The sequence below is a fragment of the Gambusia affinis genome, linkage group LG11 (genome assembly GCF_019740435.1).
Source record: "Gambusia affinis linkage group LG11, SWU_Gaff_1.0, whole genome shotgun sequence".
NCBI classification, from domain to species: Eukaryota; Metazoa; Chordata; class Actinopteri; order Cyprinodontiformes; family Poeciliidae; genus Gambusia; species Gambusia affinis.
Window position 1 is genome coordinate 14,168,274 of NC_057878.1, and position 20,428 is coordinate 14,188,701.

The 20,428-nt window shown below is 37.2% G+C and overlaps 1 protein-coding gene across 1 annotated transcript; it reads left to right on the forward strand.

The window, feature by feature from the left end:
- The first annotated feature begins 293 nt into the window (after positions 1-293).
- cog3 (component of oligomeric golgi complex 3) lies at positions 294-19,601 on the forward strand. The gene is made up of 23 exons (XM_044131717.1): positions 294-517; positions 770-916; positions 1,002-1,063; positions 1,305-1,470; positions 1,877-1,951; positions 2,174-2,266; positions 2,486-2,611; positions 3,344-3,424; positions 3,515-3,558; positions 3,670-3,796; positions 5,682-5,773; positions 5,965-6,104; positions 12,713-12,873; positions 13,466-13,574; positions 13,661-13,779; positions 13,912-14,001; positions 14,868-14,988; positions 15,278-15,366; positions 15,509-15,643; positions 15,946-16,021; positions 16,159-16,286; positions 19,042-19,140; positions 19,308-19,601. Exons 1-23 carry the CDS (start codon positions 350-352, stop codon positions 19,335-19,337), a joined length of 2,478 nt encoding a protein of 825 aa, XP_043987652.1. The 5' UTR covers positions 294-349; the 3' UTR covers positions 19,338-19,601.
- Positions 19,602-20,428: the final 827 nt, after the last annotated feature.

Here is a 20,428-nt window from a genome sequence, read left to right on the forward strand (position 1 = left end):
AGGTGGAGTTTGCACTTCGTACGGCGTGTCGAACAGCTTTTGTCACACTCAACAACGGCAGTCGGTAGAGGGGTGTGATTGATATAAAAGCAATACAAAGGTTTTTATTTTAGTGACGGATGCCAACTGTCAGGCAGTCCCTTGATTTAAGTTGATGTATTCTGTACTTAGGAAAGGAAACTACACATTACCCGACTTTTTACCGAGTCACTTGCCGACAGACTGGAAAAGAACGGACCCACTTTCTTCTCGATTCCTATTGGTGTAGCCTTTCACAAAGCCCCGCCCAAACTCCCGGAACAGGAACCTGTTCGTTGTTGCTGCTGACGTTGGTGCTGTCTCAGTGACGATGGCGTCCACAGATCTGTCGCTTCTGGATCTAACAGACAAGGAAACTCGAGAAAAACTGTCTTTATGGGACCGCCGCACGGATGCCACGGCCCCCCTGACGGAGAAGCAAATGGACTCTGTCCTGGAGATCCGAGCTGCGGCTGAAACGCTGTCTGTTCCCTCGGAGGTGAGAGGAGACTCAACACAGCTAGCTGGCTAACATGGATGCTAACTCCACTCCTAAATGCCTGGAGAAGTTAACTTTACAACTACTTTGCATCTGTATGAGATCGAAATAGTTCTCCTGCATTTTAGAGCTCCATTCAGTTGACTTTAGCTTAATTTAGCCTAGCTGCTAGCATGCTTTAGTTATTGTTTGAAACAGGCTATCCTCCAAGTTAGCCGAAACCTTGTCAGTGAGTGCTGTTTTGTTGTGCAGCTGCCCATTGAGGACCTGTGCAGCCTGTCGTCTCGGTCCTTGCAGTCCCCTTTCACAGCAGCTGTGCCTGCTTCAACAGAGGACGTCCTACTCAAAGGTTTTCAAATGCTCGAAATGGAAAATGACAGAATAGAAACTGCACAGCAGGTAAGTTTAGCCAGTTAAACTTTCCCCGGCGAACATTGCCTATATTGTTATATGGTGTAATATGATGCTGTTTGCTTCCCTCCAGTTCTTTGCCTGGTTTGCCAAATTACAGACGAACATGGACTTGGATGAGAGCGCAAAGTACAGGTGCTGAAATACAAAAATTTAAGATTTTATACAGACCGTTAAAAACATAATAAACATTATTATTACAAATATTATGTCCTTATGTGCATTCTATATATTCTCTCATTTGGTTCTCAAAGTACAATGTATTTGTAAATTTTGTAAGTAACACATCACAAATTCTGTTAAACTACAATAAGTGTGACCTCCATAACTTTGTTTACTTTTTCAGAAAAAAATCACAGTGTTCTTTTTCATTTAGGAGAACAAGAGATGATTTGAACAGCTACCAAGAACAATGTGATGCTATCCTCAAAGATGTGAATGCAGCTCTTGACCATTTGGATTCTCTCCAGAAACAGTACCTATTTGTGTCCAATAAGACCGGGGCATTGCATGAGGCCTGTGAACAGCTGCTCAAAGAACAAGTAAGGAAAAATCTGTTTTCACTAAAGCCTTTTAGATGGATCACTTGCCCATAGAGTGTCTGTAAATTGCATTTCAGTTGTTTTTCTATAGTTTTTGAAGTTTGAAAAACATAATTTTAAATTTATTACCACATGAATAAAACTGAGCGGAAATTGTGTAAATAAATTGATGATACTCAAAAGTGACTGTGTAGAAGTCTTGAAAGTACTATATGCTGTGAAGATCCACAGTTTTACATGGTTAAAGGATAAAGGGAAATATTTTGGTCTGCTGTTCTGAGATCTTATTTATAATCTGTTTTCAATATATGTTTTAACATGCTTCATATTTGCATGTTGGTGCACAAACTAAATAGGAAGAACACTTTTCCTAACTTGTTTTAATTGTTTGTTTTTCACTTTGCAGTCAGAGCTTGTTGACCTGGCAGAAAGCATTCAGCAGAAACTGTCATACTTTAATGAGCTGGAAAACATAAACACAGTAGGCTGGGCTTTTTTTTTCTGCACATTGCAAAAACATACACTGCATTACACGAATCATATTTTAGTTTACAAATGTAAATTTGGTGTGTAATACTCTTAATAAAAAAAAAATAAAGTAGCCTCCTATCTTGTTTAGTCTCACAGACAAGACTAACTGCAATAAAAGTACAAATACTTTGCATTTAAATGACTTTAATTGTTTTTATTTTTATTTTTGCAGAAACTGAATTCTTCAACTTTATCTGTAAATAGTGAAGGTTTTATACCAATGTTGTCCAAATTGGATGATTGCATAGAATATGTTTCATCACACGTAAGTAATGTATAGCAATTTATATTTATAAAAATCCAGAATCATATGCTTTAATCCATGACTGCATGCAATAATTGGTGTTTGAGTGGTCTTGTGTTACATAATAGATGTCTTCAGTGATGGTGTTCAAAATCCATATTTTAACCAAAAATATCTGTTTTGAAGTGATCTGTGCAAATTAATTCTAAATCATTTTTTTTTTTTTTTTTTTTGTTACAGCCTAATTTCAAGGATTATCCAGTTTATTTGGCTAAATTTAAACAATGTCTCTCTAAAGCTATGCACTTCATGAAGGTCTACATCATAAACACTATGCAATCTCTTACAAGCCAGTTAACAAAAAGGGTAAGGATAAATTATTAACTTAAAAGTGATTTATGACTGGAATGTCAGCCTGTGTGTTTACCTTCCTTACTAATTTTTTTTTTAAATTATGTATCTTTTGTCTTGTAGACATTCTAGTTTTGCTATACTTGCATAAGGTCATCCTTTTTTGAAATGTGGACAATGATGCCAACAAATATAAAATATATCGGTTTCCTCACCTTTTGTTTTAAAAAGGACTATTTTTATAAAAAGACATTTCCTTATTGTTATCCATTCACATATAAGCACAGTATTGCTTTTTTAATCATATGTAGGTTTTGCAATCTTAAAGAAATCCAAATTTAGCATTTTCATTATAAGGCTTTAAAGAGTTGTTACTTATTTGCATCTTAAAGTTGAATATATGTTCGTTGCCAGTTTTATTGTCCTCAGTAGAAAAAAGTAAACCATGTTTTTTATTTTTTTTTTATTTTATTTATTTGTATATTCTTATATACTTTGAGGTTGTAGCATAAATATGCCTTGTCTTCATAGTTTGACACTTGGTAGGTTTTAGCAAACTCTGTCGCTACATGTAATTTGTAACGATGAAAGTGAAACAGCTCAAGATGTGTAATATTTATCTTATGTAAAGGTGTTTTTTTTTATAGATGAATGCAAATAGCTTAAAATATTCACTGCTGAAACTTTTAAAAGTCTCCAAGTTTTAGTACATTGTTATTCACGTCATACTTTGTTTTGTTTTCTTAGGATCCAATGGGTCTCACTAATGCAGATAATGCATTTACACTTTATTATGTGAAATTTAGAGCTGCTGCGCCTAAAGTTAGAGTGAGTATATTCATTTCCTGAATATTTTCAACCTGTTTGGTTATTTTCTGTAAATAAATTACATTTTACTTTTACATCTCCTCCCTTCAGTCTCTGATTGAACAGATAGAGCAGCGAGCACAGAAGATTCCAGAGTAAGTATTACTATTTTATTTTCTTCATGAAAGCACTGGTTTCATGCTACCTTTTATAAATTTATTTTCCTGAGACTCTAAATTGATTTCTCTGTCTCCTAACCTGAGCAGGTACCAGCAGCTGCTAGATGAAATCCATCAGTGCTATCTTGACCAGAGAGAGCAGCTGCTCAGTCCCTGCATTACATCCACCATTACTGACTTGACCAAGCAAAACAGCAAAGACCACTGTGCTCTGGTAAGCCATGGAGAGTTCAAAGCCAGAGGTGCCCTTTAGATATTGGAAGATGACATTTTAGTTTACGTGGAAAGGACAGCATGCGGCCCCAGGGATATTTTCTGGAGTGTTTGAGGAGGCAGAAAGCCACGCGCTGGATAAATTAGCATGACCTCAGATTGTGTACAGCAGGTGTCAGGAGAGTTGATCTTTTCGTTCAAGTAAATTTATTGGCAGAAACACAATCCTGTTAGAATATCCTCCAACATATTTCATTTTCAAACTGTGAGTGAATATGCCTGACCTAGAATTAGGCACGGAAATAGATAATTATTTTATTTTTTTTCTCAATTTGCTTAGCGCTGAATGCCTTTCAAAAGTACTCGAGTTATTTAAACTTTTTTACATGTCCTCACATTGCAACAACATATTCTAATGTATTTTATAGAAATTTTACACAATAGATTGGAGAAAAAAATAGGCAAACACTGCAGTCTCTAGATATGAAGAGCAGGTAGACTTGCAACTGTATTTGATGCCAAAGGTGGTCCTGCAAAGTATTGAGTCAAGAGGATGAATACATATGCAAAGCACATTATTTTGTATCACATTTATGGTAAATGCCTTGTACTGGCCTTTCTGGCCCCTCTGACTGCCACCAGCAGGCAAGGCAGGTGAAGTGTCTTGCCCAAGGACAAAACAACAGATTCAGATAGAGCAGAAATCGAACCGGCAGCCCACCAATTGCAGCTCGAATTATTTACCTTCATTTTCACCACTACGTGTTATCATACAAGCTATAATATAGGGCTGTTGTAAACGAGTATTTTAGTAATCGAGTAATCTACCGATTGTTCTTACGATTAATCGAGTAATCGGATAAAAAAAGATCAAATAAAACATCGGTAAATCTAAGATAACAGCAGTGTTACTATCGCATATGAACATCAGTCCAATTTTTCAAAGTTATTGAACTTTTCTGTAGTTTAGAAAATTAACCTGTTACAATAATAGCTCACTTTCCAAGTTAACCTGAAGAAAGGTTATACAAAAATCTGAAGTTATATTCAGTTCAATAATAAAGAGGCAGGTTCACAAATACGTTTATAAAAAATGTCTATACTACAGCTTTTGGTTTATGTATTCATTTTTAATCAGTTTAATAGATTAACTTTCACCTTGCCCAGACATTTATAGCTTTTGTGTCCATGTTAGCGACGGGATTTAACACCTTTGTTCATCACACACAGAAACACATCTACCAGCTACGTGCCGCCACGATGAGCTTCGCCACCCATTTATTGAGACCGGGATGATGTGAAATAAATTTTCCGGGTGGTCCTTTAAGCTACACTAAAGTTAATCATCTAATGCGCAGCCGCCCGCAGTATTCAGTCTATCCGCTCACCTCCATAAATACTCCTGCAGCGCTCTTCCCCGCTGTTCGCTCTGAACCGCCACCAGGCAGCAGCTGAAGGAGGAGAAAAGCTACTGTGCTCCAGGCATCGCGCCAGTCATTTTAAGGATGCTTATTGGTCCCCCGAAAAACGACAAAGACCCAGACATTGTCATCAATCAAGAAAATTCTCCCAGGCCGAACTTGAAAACTGAATGTTATGCTACTAACACTTAGCTTTCGTCAACAACTCAGGTGGAAGTCAGAGCGCTGGGTGGCGGAAGTAATAACCTGGCCGGAACACTGTGCGTTGAATAATAAAATATAATTTAACGAAGCTATGAGGCAGATAGGTTTTAAAAATCGAGGTACTCGAATCACTCTAGGAATCGATACAGCCCTACTATAATAAATTGATGTTTTTGCTTGTAAAATATTTTAATAGGGCATGCATGCTTTTGCAATGACCTGTATTTGGAGTTTATGAACATGGGCTAATTGTGTCTGCAGGTTCGAAGTGGCTGTGCCTTTATGGTTCATGTGTGTCAGGATGAACATCAGCTGTTTAATGAGTTCTTCACCCAGCCTACATCTAAATTAGAGTGAGTAGTAGCAGCTGAACATGGACAGAATGCTTCAGTAGCAAATGGGCAGGAACTGTGTATTTGCTTAGAGTGGGAGCTCGTTAAAATCCACTCCACAAATTTGAAATTGTTGACTGAGTGTTTCAACTTTTGAATGTAAAAAAATTATGTTTTAGTCTTTCACTAATGTAATTTTTAATCTCTGACAGAGAACTTTTAGAGAAGTTGTGTTTGTCGCTGTACGATGTTCTCCGGCCGCTGATTATCCATGTCATACACCTCGAAACCCTGTCTGAGCTGTGCAGCATCCTAAAGAATGAGATGTTGGAAGACCACGTTCAAAACAACGGTAGGTTAGAGCTCTTTCTCTTTTTAAAACTCATCATTAGGCATACTGTGCTCACGATTTGGACTTAGTTTCCTGCATGTAACAGGAAATGGAACAAATTTCCTTGGAGGGAAAACAACCAATCACATTCAAAAGCAGCCTTATCCCTCCTCTGATATTTTGCAGTGTGTTCAGTGCATCAAGTGTCACCTAATCAACCAATTTGTTCTACTGCAAGTGTGCTAGCTGAGAGATTTGACCTATTTTGGCCAACTGCCTCTAATGACTGCTTCCCTATTGCACCTTTCTGACCTTTGAGGCTAAAATCACCACCATACCCATGTTTGTGATGTTAAAATGTCTTTAATGTGTTGGAGGTTCCATGTCCAAACATGAAGAAACATTGGTAAGCAAAAGTATAGACTCTTGTACTTCTTTCAAAGAAATAAAAAAAAATGAAGACTTATTTAAAGGCAGTCTTTTAGCATTTTTACAGCCACATTTAAACCTTAGTGTCATCTGCATAGGATAACATTCTTCTTTCCTTTCTGAGTCTGGAATTGAGGGCAGCAGGTACAAAGCACATTATTCTGGAACAAAGGAGAATCTGAAATAATTTAGAACAGTGGTCCACAACCCTAGCCCTCAAGGCACATTGTCCTTCACGTTTTAGAGGTCACCTTGCTCTTCATGCTTGATTGAAATGATTGGCTTCTGCATACCATCAGCTGCTGCAGAAGCCTGTTAATCACCCATTCATTTAAGTCAGGTGTTTGGCAGCAGGGGAAGTCCTCAAACGTGCAGGACAGTTGGCCTTGAGGACCAGGGTTGGGGACCACTCACTAAGAAAAACACCAAAGTTTTTGTTTTTTTTTCCAGTAAATGAAAAGGACAGGATATTCAATAATATATACGAGTGACTTTTGCTGTGATGTTAAGTCTTTGGCAGTTCTGATATGTTTGTTGTGCTTCTTCAGTTAATTACTTTACTTTATGCAGAAAATTGACTTTTTTTTCAAACTTTACTACAACGCTTTTTTTGGTTTTAGCAAACAGAACACAACTTTGAGGGAAAAAACAATATATGTGGGTCAGTTTGTTTTGAATTGTCTAGTATTATAAAATTTTGTTTCTCAGAAAATGAAAACATTCTTTACAGCAGAGGTATTTATTCTTCAAAACTGCAGTCCTTGAAATCTTTTTTTTTTTTTTTTTCAGTTTTCTATTTCAGTTATGTTCCCACCGTTAATCAACCATTCTTAATAACTTTTATTGATTACAAATAGTCTGGTCTGTAGTTTCAAAATGATAGTTTTGTGTTCTTTTTTCACCATAAACTATTTAAATGTTTTTGTTAGTTGATCTACATTAGGTTGGATATTATTGATTATATTCAGGCAAATTAGCTGAAGAAACATGTGGAAAAATAATCAATGTTTATCTCACAATTTAAAAGATGATTTAGGAAATGCATGTAAAATTTTAAATTAGAAGAATGTAAATTGAAATTAAATGTTGGTGACCGCAACAGACCTAAAACAGGAAATGTTTTGGTTTGTTGTTTGACTGGGAGGGGAACGAGTGTGCCATTTATAAAGTGTATCTAAATTTAACTGTACTCATTTTAACAAAAACAACACATTATCTTGAAAATAAAATGGTTATTGCCGTCCTGAATACCATTTTTCTGAACGTTCAACCCAAAAAGATTTAAATGATTAAAATTTATGGGCAGTTCTGATAATGCCCTGTCATACCTCTTCATAAATTTTAGGAATAACTGTTGCCAAAACATCGATAGGAAGGAATATGATACTGCTGCTGAGATACTTTACACATCTAAATTCCACTTCTTGCCCAGCAGTAATTTCAGCTGTAAAACATCCCAATACTTTTCCCTGTTTGACTTTTTACTGCTGCCGGGAGATCAAGTTGTTCTTTCTGACGCAACTCCCTCTTCTTAGTGCAGCAAATTGATACACTGGTGCACTGGTCTTGCACACATTAGCATTTAAAAAAACCCGTTATTCCGTATGTAATAATGATAATGAATAGACAAACATGAAAGTTACCTTTAACTGCTGTGACATACAGCTAAGACAAAAATAACGCAATTTCATCCAGTTCTTCATATTCCAATAAATATTATACCTAGAACAATTTTATTGTCACAAAAAATCTAGAAACTTGAATTGATTTTTTGTTGCAGAGCAGCACAAAATATTATTAGTGCATTATTTCAAAGTGGAAGGAGAGGGTACATAGTTTCTTTTTAGATTTTGTTCAAACGACAATGCAAAACAAACTATAGATTTGTTGCTTTACAGTTGCGTCTTTATATATAAATAATGCATAATGTCCCTGAATAAAAAGCAATGGCTTTATGGTGATATGGCAATGGCTATATCACCATTATAGAACAGTGTAAAAACTTTTGTACTTCAAGAATTTTAATGTGTTGTGAAATTTGTCTAATTTATAAAATGTTTGGTTCCCATGGAAAGCACATGGTGCCCATAGTTACCATGGGGAGTCCCTCCATCCTAGGAGTGAGGGGTAATGAAAGGGACTGTATTTTACTTGGTTCCTGTAAATTTCTGCTACCACTTTTTCTTTTCTTTAATTAGATGTACTTCAGGAATAGATGGATTCATTCATGATTGTTGTGTGTTTAGATTACTGACCTGTTGAAGAAAGCATCTCCACATCATGATAGCGTCACCATCATGTTGTTTTTAATATGTGGCTCTTGACGTTAGTTGGTTGCACTGGATCTTAATTAAATCTACCAGGATAAAGGTGCTCAGTGCAAAGACATTCTAGACCTCGCCCCCCAAAAATTGCAAGTTTTGTATTATTTTCATTTTACAAAATCTTTTGTTATTAGTCTGTTGCATGAAAGTTCAGATAAAATCCATTGAAACGTGGCTGTGAAGTTATAGCTACTCACTGGGGTATGGCAACTTTAACATGAAAACTGAGATATAATTTACTTATGTGATTTACATCTACCTCATTTTTACTAAACAACATTGCTGCTGGTGCACCCTCTAACTCTGAGCCTGGAAGCAAAATTATTTTTACACAGACGCTGAACTAAACTCAAAGAAGAGAACCAACGGCTCATTTAGTTTCATCCCTTAGAGATATTAGTCTAAGCAAAGGCTTCCCCCATTAAAAGCCATTAAGGCACTATAGATTGAAAAAAAGAGACAGCTGTATGACTGTTTAAGCCACTTCAATGTCTTTGTTGCAGCTTCCTGCCAGAGTGGCATGCATTTAACCTAAAATATGTAACTACACTTTGCTGAGGATAAAGACTGTAATACCAATTGCTCATTTCATATTCCACATTTGCTCTGCACAACACTTCGCTCAAATAAAACACCTCTGTGGAAGAGGAATCTAAAATGTAAGTGAGTGCAGATTTATCAGGTTTTCTCATGCTGCTGTCACAATTACCAGTATTCCGCCTGCAGCTATTTCCTCAGTTTTCAAAGCTCTGCGAGTGTGTGTGTTGACACGGTTTAATGGTTGCACCCACATCTTTAAAATTGTCCCTATTTTTCTTGTGTGTGTTGCGGCAAATTCAGTAAAAGCGACTGTTTTTCAACATTTACTGCATTGTAAAGCACCTAAAGTAATGGGAGAAACATGATTTAGAAATTAAATCTGTTTGTCTCTTTGATTTCCATAGAAATATTTGCTTTTATACTGGAGGAGAATATAATTTTAATGCAAAACACCATCAAACATCCAGCTGTTTGCAAATATATTACTGACTACATGTACTTTGATCATTGGTAGTTTAAGCAGTTGCAATTATATTAGAAATACCTTAAATCAAGACAAACATTAATTAGGCTGCAGGCCAGACATACTACTGTCAGAAAAGTCTTAGTTTAACCTGTACAGAAAAAAAAATGAGAGGGGCATAAATTTTTACTGCTGTGAGCTCTGCATCCGTCGGACTAAAGACTAGAGAACAAACTGTTACCAGAGACGGGGGGGGGGAAAGTTAAACATTGGTCAACTAAAATATTTAGCAGGTACATTCTTGACAGGATTGCACTGAAAACCCTACAAAATGCCCAGAGAAGTAAAAACTTGATAAAAGGAAAACAAATACACAAACAAATTGAGAGTCTTTAGTCAGCTGCTACAGAGTCTAAACTGTATATAAAAAAAATACAGTTTAGCCTTCTTTTTTTTTTTTTTTCCTTTTAGAAACAACCTCAGGACAGACTACCATAATATATTCAAATGAACCCAGACTGTGATTTGTTAGAGATGGCTGGTTATACTGAGCCATGTTCTGCTGGAGGTTCTTTCTGTTAAATTATTATTTTTTTCTCAAGTCCTTATTCAAGATTGCTGTAAAGTCAGTGACGGTAGTTCAGTCGGCTGGATTTTCTTGGATAACGTTACCAATTTGCAGCTTGCATTTTATCAGCAGCTTTATCACAGTCCAGAAAACACTGTTAGGTACCTAAATATTCTGGGCTGAGTTTTCAGTCCCAAAATAAACACATTTTAATTTATTTATTAATCAATGCAAGGATTGTGACATCAAACATTGATAACCATGTTCTTTTTAAATATCCTGCATTTTCAACCTGGTTCTTCCCATCTTAATTATATCAGTATAATGTCTTCTGTTCTCTTTGCTCACACAGAATGCGCTGTAAAGTAGATTATTGTACATATTTCCATGTTTTAATTGTAAACATGTCAAAAATTTGGATCTTGTTTCTGGTTTTATGTGCTGACAGACCTCTCACATTTTAAAGACAAAAGTTGTTTAGTCTATGATTAACTATAACGGTCATAGTTTAATGTTATAATTGACTCCCTTAAGCTACAACTTCATTCTTCATTGGTTCTCCCATAACAGAATACTTTGTGCTGCAACAATAGAAACTAGGTGGAGTTAACTGAACCCTTACCAAGGTTTTCAGTTAATGTTGTTGTAGTTCAACTAAATAGGAAATTGTTTTGGAGAAGCTTAAAGCCAGGGAGCAGCTGAACATCACTAATGACGAATGATGTACAGAGTAAACAGAAGTCTGAACTACGCATGCACAATGACACAGCAGTCAACAAGCTTTTACCTTTGAGGGCAAATGTCACAGCTATGGTTCTACATGAAGAGATTAGTATTTATCCCGAAAGGTTCTAAAGTTACATCTTTAATTCACTATTTGGCTGAGCTCTGTTTAACTGTGCCACCAAGAGCTGTTCTTAGTTCAGTTTGGTCCAGTGGCGGAGCTAGACTTTTTTTTTAAGGGGTGGCCAAAGGGTGAGCAAGGCTTTATCAGAGGGGTCCATATATAGGGTGACCATATTTTCATTTGGGAAACCAGGACACCTTGGAGCGGGCGGGATTTCTGATTTTTGTAGCTAGCTAAAATAATACTAAATTAAAAATAGATTAATTGAATTAATTAATATAACTGGTTGGGTTATAATTCAAAGCTTTCATATGACCTAGCCTACTTACATTTCAGTCATTATAAAACTTAACAATGGTTTTTCACATATTCTTACCACACACATTTCAAGCAAGAGCTGGGAGATATATCCTGGCCAAATGAATAAAACATTACAGGGCTGCATGTGCACTAAAACATGTTAAAAGAATCTGTCTAAAACGCGATCTATCAGCACTAGCATGGCTAATATGATAAACGAGGCACTACGGAGCGGTGCACAACCATTTTTTTTTCTTTTTAGAAATGTATGACAAGTGCCGCCTCTCATTAGGAAGGTAACACAGCGGTTACCGCTGAGCGGTAAAATGTTGTAAATACCTGCAAAACTCCTTAACGGTGTACTCTAAAGCCACGGGTGTGTTTTGGATCAAACAGGAACCACATGTCAGCTTAACCAATGAACAGCGTCTGTGAGCTGCTACTGCATCGGGCTGCCTTCAGGGACATTACAGTTTTCCTGGCAAATCTTTGCCGATCTCATAAGTATTATATTTTAAAATGACCATTTCCAGTGGGGTGGCAGTAGGGGTGGCAAAGGCTCTGTTGGGGGTGGCAAATGCCACCCCTGCCACCCCTCTGGCTCCGCCACTGGTTTGGTCATGTATAAAATTGACAGCTCTCTTAAAGGTTAATGCCACTCATAAATCTTTCTTTCTCATCATTTGTTTAGGCAGAACGCTTCTGATTTTCATTACAGTCTACTAAATTTGATTGTTTAAATTGTACTGTATGTAATGGGATCAAAATCCGAACATTTTATTGGAGTGTATTTGATGATTAAATATAATTTTAATCAGTTTGTTTTAAGTTCTTGGGCATCATGTGTATTGAAGAAATGGCAATAAACCTGATTGACTCTGAAGATGAGCTTTAGAAATAAATTAATATATTACTATTGTCTTGGGAATTTAAACAGCTTTTCTAACAGATACTTGTTAGAGAGAAACATTGTGGCATTTTATTTTACGTTTGTTACTGAATGATTACATTTTAGCATAATCTTTTGACTCCTGATGTGTTATGTTTACATTTTGAAGCTTTAATGCAAACCAAAGCTGCTTTGCAACTTTAAACCATACACATAAATTTGTTGCGGTTTTGCTATCGGCTAAACTGACCCCATGTTCTGTCTTGTAGCTGCCCAGCTGGGTGCCTTTGATGCCGTGGTGAAGCAGATGCTGGAGGACGTTCAGGAGAGGCTGGTCTACAGGACTCACATTTACATCCAGACTGATATCACAGGTTACAACCCAGCTCCAGGTGATCTGGCTTATCCTGAAAAACTGGAAATGATGGAGGTGAATCTTGTTTTCTGAAATGGTATAGCCTTTTTTTTTTTCTAAACATCTTGCCCTTAGGCCGTATTGGAGGCAAACATAATTCATAAATGATGTGGTCCATTCAATTTCCTTTTGATTAATATAAATGATTTTAGCGTTTATGGAAGCAGTTTTATGAAACTCTGAAATGAGCCGGGCTGCAAAGCATTTTCACTTCTTGCCTCTGTAGTATTGTGATGTCTGCTTGGTTTATTCTCTGTTGTTTTATTTCTCTCAGATGCATTCCATCTTATGTCAGTTTTCCTGTGGAAAAACTGACATAAAGATGAAGAGAAAGAAGAGAAAAATTCTAACTCCAACTTCTATTTCTATTTCCTTTTTTCTTAAAACCCCTAACCCCTTATTTAGGTAGGGAAACCTCAGGAGTAAATATCTTCACATTTCATGAGAAAAACTTTCGATTCTGTCTTTGACTGCTAAAACGTACAGGGATTTGATTGCTGAGGTTTACTTTGGTTAGCTTTTAAAAGCTGTTACTAGTTTTACAGAATTGTATTTTCTTACATTCGGTGTATCAACTCTTGTCTTTTGCTCTTCTCGTCAACAACAGAGAATTGCCCAGAGCTTGAAGGAGGAACAGATGAAGCAGATGTCACAAGAGGCTGTGTTTTCTGATGTTCAGCTTGAAGACGCCGATAGAAGAAGAAACAGCAATGCAGGTCTGTTTCTTCAGGTTGTGGTTTTATTTTCCCAACATGGACTGCTATAATTTACCTGATGTCTTCTCATTTTTGCACCAAAATAGGCAACGTGGAACCCTCCCGTCTTCAGACATCTGTGTCTCCCGCAGATCTGCACGGCATGTGGTACCCCACTGTCAGGCGAACCCTGGTTTGTTTGTCCAAGCTCTACAGATGCATTGATGTAAGACTTCCATGTTTATGGGAAACTAATTTAAAGTGCTGCGGGATTTGTAGTGTTTACTTTTAGTTTTTCCATTTCATCTACTTGTTTTTTTTTTTTTTACACCAAGTCTTTGTATTTTTTTTTTTCTAGAGAGCAGTATTTCAGGGTTTATCTCAAGAAGCCTTATCTGCCTGCATCCAGTCGCTGCTCAAAGCCTCTGATATCATCCTTAAAAACAAGGTTGGCATGTTCTGTTAAGTTTATTATGTGGTTATAGGTTTTTATAATGATAACATCAGCTCACAAAAAAAAAAAAAAAAAAAAAACTTTTTCTTTCTGTGAACTTTGAAAGTTTGGACATCCATGATGAATGTTTCACTCATAGCGTAACCTTTAAATTCAGCTGCTTGTGAAATCTATGACTAGTTAAAGAAATCCTTGGCTTTACAGTAAAATCCTTTAAATTGAGTTATTTTATGTGGTACTTTGGTAAATGCATATCTTATATCACTTTACTTAAATGTTTGTTTTATTGCTTTTTTAATATTTTTCTCAGAATTGTTGTTTATTTTGATTTTGTTTAAGTGTTACTATATTTTAGTTTGTTTACCTTTTAGTTTTTTGGTTTTGCTCATTTTTTTATTGTAGATATTATTTGTATATAAAGGAAATTATTTATGTTTTTAATTTAATAATTTAGGCATTCTGAAGCTCCACAGTGAATTCAGCAAACCCATCCTTATTTATTTATGGGCTTTTCTCACCTCCAAATTTGCTGTCAGTATCTAGTGCTCAGTGGCATTTCAAACCTTCCACTTTAAATTAAAGCAGCAACATCAATCTCAGGGGATGTGTTCCCACCCAATGTTGTTGATGTTTCTTTTTTCTTTTTTTCTTTCACAAAAGCTTTACTTGCTGTCTGAGCAGCACATGATTTTAACTTCCTTATTTGTTACAGTGATATTGATATTTTGGCTACGTTTAATCAGCAGTTAATAATCAGTTGTTTCGCTTATCGTCATGTCTTTTTGTATTCTTGTGTCTTTTTGTATTCAATGTAGCTTAGACAGTCAGCAGATGTATCATTGTGCTTTCCCTTCCTGCAGACTCAAATAGACGGGCAACTCTTCCTGATCAAGCACCTGCTGATTTTGCGTGAACAGATTGCCCCATTTCACACTGATTTTGCCATCAAGGAAATCTCACTGGACCTGAAAAAAACGCGAGGTAAGATAATTAAAGGCAGAGGGGAACGTTGGTGTTCAGCTCCATAAAGCCAGTCATTACATTTTCACGCTCATTAAGCAACTTGTGCCTATCACATGCACCGGTGGCAACAATTAATGTGGAAATTGTAATCCAGCAACATAACGTACATTAACCAATGCCTCTCAGGGCAAAAGTGGCTCCGCCTATCACCCTCATCTCCGTTAACTGGCTTGTTACGTTTTCCAGCACTAGATGGCACTCTAATTCTGCACCAACTCAGATTTAATCTCTCTTGCTTTGTTCTAAGATGCTGCCTTCAAAATCCTGAACCCCAAGGCTGTTCCTAAATTCTTCCGATTCAATAGTCACAATGCCATACTTGAATTCCTGTTGGAGGTAGAGTATTTTATTTTATTTTTTTATGTCTCCCTTCACCTTTCATACTAAACATACTATTCATTTTATGTGCTTTGATAGCACCCCGCCTAAGGGAGCTTCTGCTTGATAGCACTAAATCCTTTTTTCTATGACCCCCCAGGGAACACCAGAGATAAAAGAGCACTACATTGACTCAAAGAAGGATGTGGACCGACACCTGAAGTTTAGCTGTGAGCAGTTTATCCAGCAGCAGACTCAGATCTTTGTGGGGAACCTTGAGGAGTTTCTCACCAAGGTAATGGTTAGAGTGAAGGCAGACTTAGCCTCAGGCTAAACCAGCTCATTTTGACCTTCATTTTTATTTTCAGCTTTCGATTTTATATATATATATATATTGTAATCAATTGTTTATTCACTTGCCACAGAAGGTCTTCATACCTAAGTGAAAAATGTGAAATAATGCCTTTTTAAATATGTCTTTTTGTTTAAATTGGGGTAAGTGTTTCATTTATTTCCCCTTTATTTCAAAACAAAAACAGATGAGTTGGCAGCTCTGCTATTTGTCGAGCTGTAATGTTTTGTTGTGCCGTTGCTCAGGTTTCAGCTCTGAAAACGATGGCCGTCCAAGGTGGTCCCACCTACAGCCTGTCTCAGCAACCTTGGGCTCAGCCAGGTAAGATTTGTCTCAGGAAAACACCATGAAGCAATTCATCAAGGCCCATATGGCAAATGCTAGAGGTTATGCCAGTGTTTTTCTTTGTCTTTTTTTCAGCATATACATTTATTTTCTTCTCTCCCCTCTCTTTTCAGCAAAGATCAACGATATAGTGATGGCCACATACCGGGTGATGAAGAGCAAGCTGCCGAGCACTTTACAGAGCATGTCCTTGTACTTGGCCAACAGAGACACAGAGTTCATCCTTTTTAAGCCTGTTCGGGTGGGTGGCAGAAAAGCAGAGGGTTGACATTTGCTGGATGACTTGGTTTCTTTTTAAGTCATTATAACGGCTTAAAAAAAGTTATTTGCTTCCTTATTTACTGTCCGGCTTTACCCTGCTGTCACAGTGCAAGTTTAATTTAAATTTCAGTTAGTTACATAAGATTGTATTATTTACAGAGTGTCATCAGATTGCTGAAGTTACAATACTTCTCTCTGCTATTGTAGAGAATACTATTGTGCATTCATCATGAGTGTGAATATTTGATCCAACTGCAGTTGGATGCACAAGTCAGAATTTTTTGTGGATTTTCTTAAATCCACACAGTCAAAAACATACTTATAGGCTATAATGTGCATGCGCACAGAGCAATGTTTAGCAAATGTCCTTCAGTTAATTGAAGATAAACCACAGGTGTTTTGTTGGCCTATCTGGGTCCTGGTTCAAGTGTTTGGCCACAGTTATTCAAAACAAGTTGGTTTCCAGGGATAGCCTTGGCGTTTAAACAAAATCAATTGGGGTTGGAGCCATTCTAGAACATTACTATTAACGACAACACAGATCAGCTGTGTCAGTCATCTGCCAAAAAAAAAAAAAGTGCCAAAAAAAAAAAAAGTGCCCCATTCTTTTCCATCAAACAATCCACTTTGGCTGCGTCTCGTCGCTTGTCACCACCCAAGGCTATGAGGCAGAGCGCCCAGCGATCCTTTCTGAAGCTGTTTTGTTCAGAAGCAGTGAGGCTTCACATTGGACTATCCAAAGCTGGAGTCCAGTGATTTCTTTTCTTTTTTTTTCTGCAAGCACTTCAATGCAAAGCATCTTAAGTGTGTTAAACGCACCAGTTGATGCACATCAACTGATAAGATTCATCCCTTTGCTCCAAAAATGCCTCCTACTTTATCCTGCTTCATAGGCATCATTGAACTAAGAAAGGAAAGTCTATGAATCTTAAGATGAAACACCACTATCATTGTTTATAGGACATCATGTTTCACATCAGGATGAACTGATAAATGCTGACCAGAAAAGATGCATCTGATCGGAATTTAACTCTTATGCTTCACTGCAATTTACACTTCCCTACATTGGCAAACTAAATGCCTTCTGCTGTAGTTTCAGACAAGAACCAAGTATATTTGTTTCTTGTTTGAAGAAACAATTGTTGCAGAAATGACAACAATTATCTTTGGAGGGATTCAGAGTGAGGCTTTCTAACCTAAGGACACAACGCAACCATTGAAGCACGGTCTTGGCAGAATCATGCTGAGGACATGGTTTGTTATTACATAAGAAAGAATATATAATACAGTCTATCACTTTTGTGTCCAAAATTTTACCTGTAGAAGAATGGCAGTTGGTCAGAGGGATCAGGGTAAATCCAGGAACCTCAAAGGTGCAAGCCTATCAGAAACTAGAAGATGCTAGAACACCACTGTCACTGTCCACAATAAAATTAGTTTTACATCAGTGTGGACTAAGATCTTGATTTGATTTTGATTTAAGAGTAAGCTGACCAAAAAGGAAAAAAGTCCCTGCTATTAAATCGACACATTCAACCTTGACATAAACGGGCCAGTGCACAAAGCTTTAGTCAGGTAAGACAGGCAGCTATTCTGACACAGTTACATGAGGTATGTCTGTAGGAGGAGTCAAGGAAGCCACGGAGGTGGCAGAATCATACTGTGGGTTTGGACACAAGCCTGGAACGTGGACACAACTGGGTGTTCCAACAGGACAATGGTTCTTAACAGGAATACCCAGTTGGTCTTTGAATAGAAGAAGCAGGATAACATTAAGTCTCTGGAAGCACACTTTTTTTTATTTTTAAAGGATTTGTTGGCTCTAGTGGCCTTTATTTGAAAGTAGTTTGACACAAAAGAGGGTTATGAGAGAGGTGGAAGCACTTAACCTCAAAGTTATGGACTCTATCTAGAAATCAGGACCATGTCAGGAATCCAGCTAATTTAAATGATTTGATGAGAATCATGGTCAAATGTTGGCTAGAAGGTTGATGATTGCTACAAAACATGTGGTTTCTCTACACCTTCTTCAAGGACATTTATTCCAATATTTGTAATGATGTATTTTTATAGTTATGAGTAATTTTGACACACAATCTCTGCGGGTTACATAAAACCCAGAATGAAGAACGTCCTATGTAGACAAGTCTTTATGCCTAGTCTATAAAGATATTATTTAAGGTGGTTGTGGGGGGAAAAAAGAACTGTTTAAATGTATCATTAAGAGCACACAAATTAATATGACATTAATTCTGAGTGTTTTTGAAGTATTTACTGGCACTATATAATTCTGTTATTGTGCAAATTTTGCTGTCATGTAAACAAACCTCTTATAATGCTAGGTCTTATTCGTGTTCTTGTTCATTCATTCATTCGTGGAAATTAGCTGCAGAGATAAGAGGACCGTAGTTGAATTTTTGGAGAGATGGCGACAGCAGCTCTTTGTTTGCTGCCGACTCTCAGGATAACTGTTTTTGTTTTAATGTGGCACAGAGATGGAACCTCTCGCCAAAAATTTTGTCAGTGTGATTGAACTCTAATAGAGAAATATTTGTGCTGCCTGTGTACTGTTCATCAAGGTGCCAGGTGAGGCTGAATGAGAGAAACAAAATTCACTGGTTGACATGGAAACAGGGATAGTAAGGGGACAGAGGCCAGATGGAAATGTGGTTTAATTTCCCTCCAGCTCTCAGTAATAGGATGTTTTTTTTTTTTTTTCCTTTTTTTCCACACAGAATAACATCCAGCAGGTTTTCCAAAGACTGCACACTTCGCTTCAGGAGGAATACAGTGGAGAAGACCTTCAAATCATCGCATGTCCATCTATGGAGCAGGTACAGCTCTGTGGGATTAGCACAGCCTTTAGGGGCTTTAGATATTTTAAATAATGATGCTCCAGCTTCTAAAAGTGCTTCAAGCCAACTTCAGGAAAGATACATTTAATAAAGTGAATCAGCTCAGGCCCAGCGAGCGCTCATCACTTTCCATGGCTTTATTTCAGATTAACCTGCTGCTGTCAGTGAATAAGTAATGTTCGGTGAATCGATGCACCATCTCGATGGCGGCGTGAAGCCGGCGCTTCAGTCATGACCGGGAGGCTGAGGGGGCGGAATGACCAGAAAAGATCCTGCATCTGTGCTAACCTGCTGGGACGGGAGTGCTGGATGGATGTTTTAAAAAAAAAAAATGTATCAGATGAAGGTTTGGGTACTCGCGTTGAACTCCACATAGGAGAAGGACTTTTCAAGGTCAGCCTATTGCGCAAAAATTAGGGTCTTAGGGTTACTCCTACTTACAGTTGTGGGTTTATTTTCGCCGTTGCATCTCTTAATATGGACCAGTTTTGGTGGTAATATAAAGATAGGGTATGGATTTAAAAACGAGGACATGGCGGACTTATTAAAGTCAGTTAGCAACTGATGGTCAGTAAATCACCGTCATATGCCCAGTTCCCTTCTTTGGTTTGGAAGGAAAATGCTGCAAAAATATTTTATTTCTTTATTTTAACATGCAGAAGTCTTTATACAACACTTTGCAGAAATATTAATACCCTTTAAACATTTTCACATTCATCACATGGCAACTACTGACCTTCAGTTATTTTGTAGACTGAGACGAGGAAGTGCATCACTGTGAAGTGGAGGGAACAATGATACATAACCTGCATATTTTCTTTTAAAAATGGTAAAAGGCAGTAAAATCCACCACTTAGCTGGAGAATCTGTCACCTGCTTCTTAACTCTATCATTTACAAAGGAGTTGCAAAAACACCAAAAGAAGTCCTGTACAGTTTGTTTTAAGACCTGGTAGGGATGCACCAAATCTGTAGAAGCTGTTGTGTTTTAAATGACAGCAACAATAGTTTGTTTTGTTTTTTTCACTACATGCAAAATATCCAAAATATTCAATCTCTACCATGACTCATAGTGGTTGCAGCATCTTGCAGTGGGAAGACCCAAGAGGGGAGGCAGAGGTCCGTCTTCCAACAGAACAACAACCTTAAACATCTAGCCTGGACTATGGTGGAATAGCTTAGAACAAAGCATCTTCATGTATTACTGGAACTAAATCCAATGTACAATCTATTGCTTTAAATTTCAAAAAGAACTGTCCACAGACTCT

Excerpts from the sequence above, each read along its gene's own strand:
- cog3 (XM_044131717.1), top strand. The coding sequence starts at position 350 with ATGGCGTCCACAGATCTGTCGCTTCTGGATCTAACAGACAAGGAAACT. Across the intron at positions 2,612-3,343 it reads CAAGCCAGTTAACAAAAAGG|GATCCAATGGGTCTCACTAA; the intron begins GTAAGGATAAAT and ends TTGTTTTCTTAG. Across the intron at positions 14,989-15,277 it reads GGACCTGAAAAAAACGCGAG|ATGCTGCCTTCAAAATCCTG; the intron begins GTAAGATAATTA and ends CTTTGTTCTAAG.